The sequence below is a fragment of the Arachis hypogaea genome, chromosome 4 (genome assembly GCF_003086295.3).
Source record: "Arachis hypogaea cultivar Tifrunner chromosome 4, arahy.Tifrunner.gnm2.J5K5, whole genome shotgun sequence".
Classification (NCBI taxonomy): domain Eukaryota; kingdom Viridiplantae; phylum Streptophyta; class Magnoliopsida; order Fabales; family Fabaceae; genus Arachis; species Arachis hypogaea.
The window spans coordinates 307,053-318,202 of record NC_092039.1 but is presented as its reverse complement, the minus strand read 5'-3'; the positions used below and the strand labels follow the sequence as shown (position 1 = coordinate 318,202).

The 11,150-nt window shown below is 36.6% G+C and overlaps 1 protein-coding gene across 1 annotated transcript; it reads left to right on the top strand.

The window, feature by feature from the left end:
- Positions 1–8,728: 8,728 nt before the first annotated feature.
- Positions 8,729–10,540, top strand: LOC112795529 (mitogen-activated protein kinase kinase 4). Its single transcript, XM_025837488.3, has one exon. The coding sequence runs from the start codon at positions 9,317–9,319 to the stop codon at positions 10,394–10,396; it is 1,080 nt and encodes a 359-aa protein (XP_025693273.1). The 5' UTR covers positions 8,729–9,316; the 3' UTR covers positions 10,397–10,540.
- Positions 10,541–11,150: the final 610 nt, after the last annotated feature.

The window sequence follows — 11,150 nt, the reverse complement described above, 5'->3', positions numbered from 1 at the left end:
TTATATTATTATTAATTTCAAGTTTTCAACCAAAAATTAAAGAGGAAAAAACACACGAGCTCATACTAAACAATAAATTTTAGTATTGTTTTATATATAATGAGAAACTGATGACAATTATGATTATACGATGGTGTTATATGAAAAGCGTTTACAACAAAACTAATATTGCTTCGGATTTCAGCACCACAATCCGACTATGCTATTATATATGTAATTAAGTTGACTGTATGTTATTAGTCAACCCCGCTACCTTTTGTCTTAACAATAATAATTAGTATATTCTTTACAAAAACAACTATAAATATGTCAAGATACAATTACTATTTTTTTTTAATGTACCTACGAGTGAAAGTAACCGTTACTATCAAGAAATAGGAGGACTACTATATCAGAAGCCAATTAATATAAATATAAATAAGTTAGTAAAATAATTGAATGATGGCATTTTTAAAAGAAAATATAGGACCAACTTTTAAGTAATTAATATCAATTAATTTTTTATTATAATTTTTTTTATTTTTATCTTTCGAGAACCTTAATTTTGACTTTTTTTTGTATAGGTTTTTATATTATATAAACTTGCCTAATAACCTTTTTAGAAGTCTAACCTAATTTAAAAATTTATTTCAATTAAAGAGCCAAACATTGATTCATCCATCTGAGAATCGCCGAGCAATGTGCAACTTGCGAAGGAGAGTTATACGTCGACCTGGTTCGAACACCGCGGCGGAAATACCTGCAAAAGATATTTCGACACTCAAGTAAGAGGAAGTCTTTTAAGTAAGATAAAGAATATCAAAAGTGAAGCTTGTGGAACTTGTCTTCGCCGAATTTGGACTTTCATTTTTTTATAGATGATTGGCTTATTGATTGTTGGAGTTTGTTTCGATATTTTAGGTTGGATCGTAAATGTCGTTTTTTATGGTAACGTTTTGATGATAATGTTTGACTAGCTGTGTCTTGTAACCAAGTTTGTTTTTATTCTTCTGAATTGTACGATTTGTTACTATTTGATTTTCGGACCGAGGTATAGGGTACGTCTCATAGCCCTAAGCTTGCCATGTATTTTGGGTAAAACAAAGGCGAACTTTTAGATTACTCGTATACCTCAACTGTGGATATTATGTCGTGTGCATGTAACCCCCAAATTTGCCTTGGTTTCTCCCATAATAGAAATGGTTCTGTAAATAATGCACGCTTAGTTTCACGTGCCAGGTGTATGAATATGATGGGAAACATGGCGCAAGTTTTGGTGTGTCCCTGACCATTGGATTGGAGGGTGGTTGATTGAATGGTTGAGATCTGGAAACGGTTATCAAAAGAAAAAACAGTTTTGTTTCTGCATACTTTATTACCTTGGCTGTTGAATAGAAAGAGTACATTGCTTCTTCTTTTTTCAGAGGATGAGTAGCAAAGGTTGGTGTTAAAAAAATTCTTCTAGTGTCTTCTGCTTCTGTTTTGTTTCTTTATTTTGAGAAATGGAAAAAACTAAAGTTGCTATTTCAGGAGGATGACCCTTGTAGTTGGGTTAATGAAAAAGTGAAAAGATGTGTGTCTCGGTTTAATGATGTCGAGTCGGTTAAGGTTTTGGGATCAAATGTATGGGTTAGGCATGGTAGTCAGGTGGGAATAGAAGTGTTGCTTTGCGTGGAAGACGATCATGTGTGTAAGAGGATAAACGACTGGTCGTATTTTTATTTGTATAGCTGTTTGTTTACAGAATTAGGTGTTAGGCTCTCTTTCACAGATTTTGAGCGTGGGGTATTGTATTGGTTGAATAGTGCTCCTTCTCACTTGCATCCTAACTCCTGGGGGTTCGTTCGAACGTTTGAAATCCTAATGGAGATATTAGAGCATCCTCCATCATTCAGGCTTTTCTTTTCTCTCTTTCAGGCCAAGGGGTTTAGGCGTGGTTTGTGGGTGAACTTAAGTAGTCACCCAGGTCGATCCATATTTTTCCTGTACAATTTGCCCTTTAAGGATTTACAAACTATAAGGTTATAAGTGTAGATGAGGAGTTTCCGTTCTACGTGAATGAATTTCTAGAGGAGAGGTTTCCTCTTTCCTGGTCCTTTGAACCTGTTCAGGTTTCGGATATCAATGGTAGCTTTCCTAACGATAACGTTGTCATGGGGTTTTTATTAGAAACGTTGGAGTCAAAAGAATCATTATCTGTTGCAGAATTATTGAAGTGGGAGTCAGATAAAGAAGCTGTGTTGGATTACATAGGTAACTTGGCTTTGTTATGTGCTTTCCGTATACCCATTTGTTTGCTTATAATGGTTCGGTTTGTTGTTTTTGTAGCTGAGAAGGTTCCTACGATAATGACTGCTGGGTTGAAATCGTTCTATAGTCAAAGAAAAAAAATGAGAAGGAAGGATCAATTGCTAATGTTGATAAGGATGGTGGTGGTGCTGCTGTGCAATCCGAGGTGAATCCAGCTCGAAAATGGAAAAGAGGACAGATATGGCGGAGAAGGAGAGCGAGAGGTCAAGTATGGGTGACAAAGTAGAATGATTGTCCATTTAGTTTTTAGTTCTACTGTTTGCAGCTTGATACTTTATCATTTGGGATTGTTGCCGAGAATATCAGCTGTGTTTTGTTAGACAGTTAGCGAGTATGAAGCTCAGTTTATCTTTTGAAGTGTTTGATATGATTTGTATGTTTGGTTGTTTGCATGCTATATCTGGTAGACATGAAAATATTGAAGATAGAGTTATGAATAATCATAGAATAAACTACTTGATATTGATACTTGTAAAATGAATTGTGGCGTCCGGCCTCGTTAAAATCCTCTCTGAGTAAAATTCAAGTGTTGGAAAAAATCTCAAAAGTGGGAAAAAGTACCTTCATCCACTCTTATTATTACATCTCATGACTGATATTTCTTTAAAGAAGATACATTCCAAGTTCCTGGGACTGGGTCCCCTTAAGTGTTTCTAATTGGTAAGCCCCCAAGTCGAGGACTCTTGTAACTCGGAGTGGTCCTTCCCAGTTTGCTGCGAACTTTTCATGGGCTGGTGGTCTTCGTGCTTCTTCTGTTCATCGGAGGACGAGGTCCGCTTCTTGGAAAGTTCGGGGAATGACTCTTTTGTTGTACTTTCTCTCTATGAGTTGTTTTATTGTACGCTGTCTCATTGCTGCTGGTTATCTTTCCTCTTCTATGAGGTCCATGTCGGCTGTCCTCGCGCTTGTGTTATGATTGTGATCATATAATTCGGCTTGTAAAGTTTGGATGCCGATTTCAACAGGTATCAGCGCCTCTGCTCCACAGACCAGCTTGAAAGGGGTTTCACCTGTAGCTGATTGCATTGTTGTTCTATAGCTCCATAGGATTTCTGGGATAAGGTTGGCCCGTTCCGCTTTTACATCATTGAGCTTCTTTTTTTTATAGCCTGCAGTATAACTCGGTTAGCCGCTTTTACTTGCCCATTTATTTGTGGGTGTTCAACCGAATTGAAATGACGTTTAATATTAAAATTTTCTAAAAATAAGGCAAGTTTATAATCAATGAATAATCTACCATTATCGGATATTATTTTTTTGGTATACCATACCTACATATGATGTTTTTCCATAAGAAAGATTTCACCTTTTCGGCTGTTATACGTGCCAATGATTGTGCTTCTATCTATTTTGAAAAATAGCCAATTGAGACCAAAAGAAATTTTACATGTCTTGGCGCTTTCGGGAAGGGTCCTAGGATATCTAGTTCCCATCTGTGGAATGGTCAGCTTACCTCGATAGTATGTAATTTCTCGAATGGTGTTGCTGTGATAGTGGCGTGCTTCTAACAATTGTCGCATGTCTTTACCTTAGTGATGCAGTCTCTTTTCATTGTCGGCCAATAGTATCCTGTTCGGAGGATTTTTACAAGAGCGTGGTCTCCGATATGGTTTTCGCATACACCTTCATGCGTTTCTGCCATTACTACGTCGACTTCATCTTTGCTGAGGCATCTTAGCGGTGGTTACGAAAAGCCTCGCCAATATAATATGTCTTCGATGCTTGTGTAAAAGCTTGCTCTTCGTTAGAAGAGCTAGGGATTTGATTCTCCCTTCAAGATAGTCCCTATATTAATATACTCAAGAAAAGGCATTCTCTGGTCTCTTACATGTGTGATGCTCAATATGCAAGTTAGTTCAAATTTGTTTCTCAAGTGTTAATTGTGACAGTATTGGTGTGTGCGTTGCTAGCCTAGTGGTAGCTAGTTTAAATAGCACATCAGCTCTAATATTTTGCTCCTTATGCCCATGAATAATTTCAAATTTGTCGAATTTTGAAATGAGATCCTTTGCTATGAGCCAATATTGTTCTAGCAAAGGATTTCTTACCTGGAAGTCTTCTTTAACTTGTTGTACGACCAGTAAGGAGTCATAGTAGACTGTGAGCTGAGGGATTTGGAGGCTTTGGGCGAGCTTTTACCCTGCCAGCAGAGCCTCGTATTCTGCCTGGATATTACTTGTTGTAAAGGAGAATTGTAGGGATTGTTCTGCTATCACTTTGTCTCCATCCTTTAGTAATCCTCCTGCTCCGCTTCCTTCACGGTTCGATGCTCCATCCACATGTAGCTTCCAATTTGGCTTCACAGGTTGTATTTCGGAAGTAAGCTCAGAAACGAAATCGGCCAGTATTTGTGATTTCAAGGTCGGCCTTGACTGATATTGAATATCAAACTCGAAGAGTTTGATGGACCATTTGATCAATCGTCTAGCTAATTCAGGTCTGGTCAAGATTTGTCTCAAAGGTTGATCTGTTCTAACTATTATTGTGTGGCTTTGAAAATAGTGCCTTAATCTTCTTGCTGTAGTGACCAAGGCCAATGCTAGTTGTTCTATCTTCGGATACCTTGTTTTTGCTGATTGTAAGACTCTGTTGACGAAGTATACCGGTCTCTGGACATTTCCTGGTTCAACAACAAGCACCGATCATATAGCATGGTTAGAAACTGATAAATATAAATGTAATGATTTACGAATGTCTAGTTTTTGGATTATTGGAGGTGATGACAAGTGGTTTTTCAGCTCAATGAAGGATTTTTCGCAGTCTTCGTTCCATGTGAACTGTTTGTTGTTGGATATGGTTTGAAAGAAATGATATGATCGGTTTGCTACTGCGAGTAGAAAGCGTGACAGTGTTGCCACTCTACCTGCAAGTTGTTGAACTTCTTTTATTGTTTTTGGGCTTGTCACGTTCAGTATTGCGTCACGCTTTTCTGGATTTGCTTCAATCCCTCGTGAAGTCAGCATGAATCCGATAAACTTACCTCCTTATACCCCGAAGGCACATTTTTTTAGGTTCAGCCTCATGTTGTAAGCTCGGATTTGCTCAAAGATTTCTAATAGGTCGTCACAGTGCGAGCTTTGTGCTAAAGTTTTTGCAGCCATATCGTCTATATAAATTTTCATGTTTCGTCCTATTTGTGTTGGAACACTTTGTCCATGAGTCTTTGATATGTGACACCTGCATTTTTTAGACCAAATGACATTACCTTATAACAAAAATTACCATGTTCTGTTATAAAAGTTGTTTTGCTTTGATCTTCTGGGTGCATGAGGATCTAGTTATAACCAGAATATGCATCCACGAAGCTTAAGCTATTAAATCCAGAAGCATTATCTAGTAATTTGTCAATGCATGGTAATGGGTAAGCATCTTTAGGGCAGGCTTTATTAAGATTTATAAATTCGACATACATTCGTCATTTACCTTAACTTTTTCTTACCATTACCATGTTGGATAGCCATGTGGTGAACCAGATTTCTTTGATGAATCCTGCATTGAGTAGTTTATTTTACTCTTCAGGAGATGCTTGCATTTTTTATGTTCCGAGGTTTCAGTTCTTTTGAGATATAGGTTGTACTGTTTTATCGATAGCCAGCTTGAGAGCGGTTGGTAGAACAAAGTTCTTCGGCATTTGAAATTTGACAATATCCTCTGAAAAATGATTGTCTATTGTCAGCTTTTCTTTTAGCGGGATGGTCTCTTGGGGTTCGGCATCTTGTGATTGTGCATTGCCCGTGTTTGAGGACTTGGGGTCTCCCTCGCCATGTTTTCCGTTTTGGCTTTTAGATGATAGTTTGGCTATCCTTCGAACTTCCGCCTGAAGTTTGACAATCTGAGTTAGGAGTTCGGCTTGCGTGGGCTGTTGGATATCGTTATCAACCATACCTGAGGATTAGTAAACCTACAAAACACAAAGTGTGAAGCTAAAAAAGATATTTAAATTCAGTAAGGTTTCTATGTTCAGCCCCACGGTGGGCACCAAATGATTCGCCCGTCTGAGAATCGCCGAGCTATAGTGGTCCCTCCGAGCAATGTGCAACTTGCGAAGGAGAGCTATACGTCGACCTGGGTTGAACACCACAGAAAAAATACATGCAAAAGATACTCCGACGCTCAAATAAGAGGAAGCCTTTTAAATAAGATAAAGAATATCAAGAATGAAGCTTGTCGAGTCTGTGTTTGCCGAATTTGGACTCTCGTTTTTTATAGATGATTGGCTTAGTGATTGTTGGAGTTTGTTTCTATATTTTAGGTTGGGTCGTAAATACGATTTTTTATAGTAACATTTTTATGATAATGTTTGACTAATTATGTCTTGTAATCGAGTTTGTTTTAATTCTTTTGAATTGTACAATTTATTACTGTTTAATTTCCTGACCGAGATATAGAGTACGTATCAAATTCTATTAAAGTTAATGGATCATCTATTAACCATTAAAAAAATAATTATGTTAGATGTAAAAAAATATTAATCACCTTTATAAATTATATATTAGAATATAATATATTAAAAATGTATAAAAAATTAAATACATATAAATATATATAATGACTTATACAATCATCATCCACTAGAAATAATAATACATAAAATAATATAAATCCTCCATACATATCTTTCTAATATTGGTCTTAATCACTATAGAAAATTGTGAATGAATTTTATTTTTCCAAGATATCGGATTTAATGAATTGACATTTTCATTCAATTGTATTTTGTCAAATATTAGGAGAATTATTAATAGAGTAGATTAGGAGAATGTATTATTACTCATGATAACGTTTTTGATAGATTCTTTACATTTATGCAGACGATCATTTTAAATTTTAATAACAATTTTTTTAAAGATCTTTTAAACAAGTACCAAAGTTCATATTTGAACTTAAAAAGAATTTTATATGTGCACATAAAAAATGATTTATTATATATTTATATATAGAAATACATATATTATTTATATTTTTAATATAAATTTTATATTTTAATTTTTAATATATATTTTATATGAATAACTGGTTTTTTTGTTTATACATGATTTTTAAATTATGAATGATTATTTGAAAATGAAGGGAATGAAATAATAACTATCAAAATCTAATATCATTTAAGAGAAGTTAATTAATTGCTATTATTTCAAATTGTAACAAAATTTTAAGAGGATATCTAAATTCATGAATTATTATCTTAATAAAAAATTACTTATTCATAGGTTACCTCACTTAATTACTTGCCTATTATTTTCTTCTTTCCATTTTTTTTTTTGGGAGCCTGTCTTCATTCAATCATTGTCCATTACCAAAGAAAAGATTAATCTGTATTATTATGTCCTCACGTTATTGATATTTACGCCAACCATCTACTTTGTTTTTAAGTGATCGTATAATGTTTGGAGTTATGTTATTTATACTGCTTTTTTTAATACACCTTTTATTTTTAAATATAAATAAATACAATGAAAATAAAAAAAATGAATGTATATTATCTTAAAATAGTTTTATACCGAAAGTTATACTAAAAATGGGCCCCCTAAAAATGATATAAGTATTATTTTTTCTAATATTTATTACTTTTATTGTTTTAGATCCATTAAAAAATAGTAATATATTTAGATTAGACACTTAGATGCAAATATAAATAATAACCTACATATATTTTGTCATTGTTGCATATACATGGATTGGGGCGGAAGAAGGCATGCAGTTGAAGTAGACACATCATGAACCCTAGGATTAGCCTTGGAGGTGGTGTAGAGAGAGAAGAGAATGGCGTTAAACTACTTGTGTTTGGTGGTTTGAATTTTGATGTGATAATTAATTTAATACAAAAGAGAAAATGACATATTCGGGGTTATCAAAGCACATAAAATAAAATAATAGATAAATTAACAAAACTATCTCCGAATTATTTTATACGCGCACAAAAATATATTATACTTTTTTTAAAGACAAAAATATTTACAAAATATTTTAAAATATAGTAAAAGTATTAATATTAAATATATATTTTAAAAATAAAATTTATTAGGATTCTTTTTAAGTATAATTAGAAAATAAAATAATTTTATTTTTAAATTTTAATAATTTTATACGAAGTAGATTCTTTTAAAATTTTTTATTGTCACTAGATAAAAATAGATTTAAAAAATAATTAAAAATTGTAAAAATTAAATTTTAATTTGATATTTTGTATGTATTTTTAAAATATTTATTAAATATTCTTATAAAATTTTTAACTAAATGTATAAGTACCTTTTTAAATATATATTATTTGTTACTTATAATTTTTTTAATTATTTTTATTGTGTTTTATAATATTTTGAAGTTATTAAAAATAAAAGTGATTTTTTATTTTTAAAAATTGGAAAGAATGTGATAGTTTATCTTAAAATAAAAACATAAATAAATGAAGAAAGAGAGAAGTTTTTAATGAAATGTTGAGACTTGAGAGCAGCCAGGTTAAATGTAGTGTCTATAACTCTATATTTCTCTCTCCCATTTGTACGCGCATTGAGGCCCACGAGAATGGTGCTGAGTGCTGATTGGTCCACGTTACACACGGGCCCTGGTGGCGCGTGGACCCCATTCTCTTTTAAATCCTCGATTCTCTCCTCTCTTTCGATACCAACCTCACCCTATTCCCCCTTTTCTCTCCTTCATATCAATCTCATTTCTCTTTCTCTCGACCCCAATACACATTCCCTTTTCTTTTTTTTTTTTCCTCTTCGTCGTCGTCTATATAATTTTCCACACAAACAAAAAATAAAATCCTTTTTTCTTCCGCCCTTTTAATTTTTGTTATATTTTAATAGTTTACTTTATTTCTTTCTTTCCAGCAAACAATTGCAAAACAAATCCCCTTGTTCATCCAGTTCCTAGAAGCTTCTCCTCTAATAATAGTCTTCGAGTTGTTGTGTTCATGGGATGGATTTGACAACAACATGAAGACGCTATGATAACTTGTGATCTTGTTGGTAGCCCGAAGAGATAGATACGCAGAACAAAAGGAAAAAAATCAATTGATTCATATATGATATCTGAGATGAGGCCCAGTCAATCTCCACCGCCCAACGCCATCAACAACCATCACCACCACCAAATCAACAACAACAACAACAGCAGGGACCGCCGCCGCCGCAAGGACCTCACCCTGCCGCTTCCGCAGCGGGACACCAACCTCGCCGTGCCCCTCCCACTCCCTCCTACCTCCGCCCCCAGCTCCGGACCTAGCGGCCACCAGATCATCCCCTTCTCCGAGCTGGAGCGCCTGAACCGCATCGGGAGCGGCAGCGGCGGCACCGTCTACAAGGTCCTCCACCGCACGACGAACCGCGTTTATGCCCTGAAGGTGATCTACGGTCACCACGAGGATTCGGTGCGTCGGCAGATCCACCGCGAGATCCAGATCCTCCGGGATGTGGACGATCCGAACGTGGTGAAGTGCCACGACATGTACGACCACAACGGTGAGATCCAGGTGCTTCTGGAGTTCATGGACGAAGGCTCCTTGGAAGGGAAACACATCCCTCAGGAGAATCACCTGGCGGATCTGGCTCGCCAGATCCTGAGGGGGCTGGCCTACCTGCACCGCCGCCACATCGTGCACCGCGACATCAAGCCGTCGAACCTGCTGGTCAACTCACGGAGGCAGGTGAAGATCGCTGACTTTGGCGTTGGGAGGATCCTGAACCAGACGATGGATCCCTGCAACTCGTCGGTGGGGACGATCGCGTACATGTCACCGGAGAGGATCAACACGGACATCAATGACGGACAGTACGACGCCTACGCCGGAGACATATGGAGCCTGGGGGTGAGCATTTTGGAGTTCTACATGGGGAGGTTCCCCTTCGCGGTTGGGAGGCAGGGCGACTGGGCCAGCTTGATGTGCGCGATTTGTATGTCTCAGCCACCAGAGGCGCCGCACACGGCGTCGCCTGATTTTAGGGATTTCGTGTCGCGGTGCCTGCAAAGGGATCCTTCTAGAAGGTGGACTGCTTCGAGGCTGCTCTCACACCCGTTCATTACGCATGGCGTCCCGCAGCAGACTCAGATTTCTCACAATCTCCATCAGCTGCTCCCTCCTCCCCCCAGACCCCTCCCTTCCTAGTAATCTTAATCCCCTTCCCCTTTTCTCTTTTGTATTTCTCTTTCTGTCATATCATATCAATCAATGACTTTTCTTTTCTGTATTTTTTGGATGACAATATGGGATTAATCGAAGAATCCATATATTGGACGGCCTTTTTCTTTCCATTGTGTGTTAGCACTTAGCACGCTTAGCTACACTATTTGCATTTCATTATGGATTTGCTCACTCACCTATACACCCTCGTTTTCGACTTTCATTTTCTTACATGCACCATTTTGATTTCGAACTAGAGAAGGAACAAAATTTCATTTACTCATGGATTATTACTGCCTTTGAAAAAGGAATATATGATTAGTGGGTTAAAAGGACTGGAATATTAAGTTGTAGGAGTATGAGACTCGCTTTGTGTAGTGCATTGGTTCCATTTGCGTATTCTAATTCTGAAGGATGGCGATTACAGTACTATCTATATCCGGTAATTGCTCAAAATGGAGGAACCGTTTGCGGGTGAGGAGTGGGTGGGTGGAACCGTGGAAGGCAGGGGCTTCATTTCCATTAAAAGGGGAAAAATATAACGTTATATCTTTCTTTCATATCACATTTGAACCAAAGTGACTTTCATGGCCCCGTATCATACCACCATCACCCTGCTTCATATTGTACCAAAGCGGTCAAACCTGTCTTGTTAACAAGGTGAGAACTTCACCCACCAAAGGGATAACTGCGGATCATTCAAACTTTTTTACGGTCAACCTCGTAAGTCACCACAACA

Coding starts and splice junctions, on each gene's coding strand:
- LOC112795529 (XM_025837488.3), top strand. CDS start 9,317: ATGATATCTGAGATGAGGCCCAGTCAATCTCCACCGCCCAACGCCATC.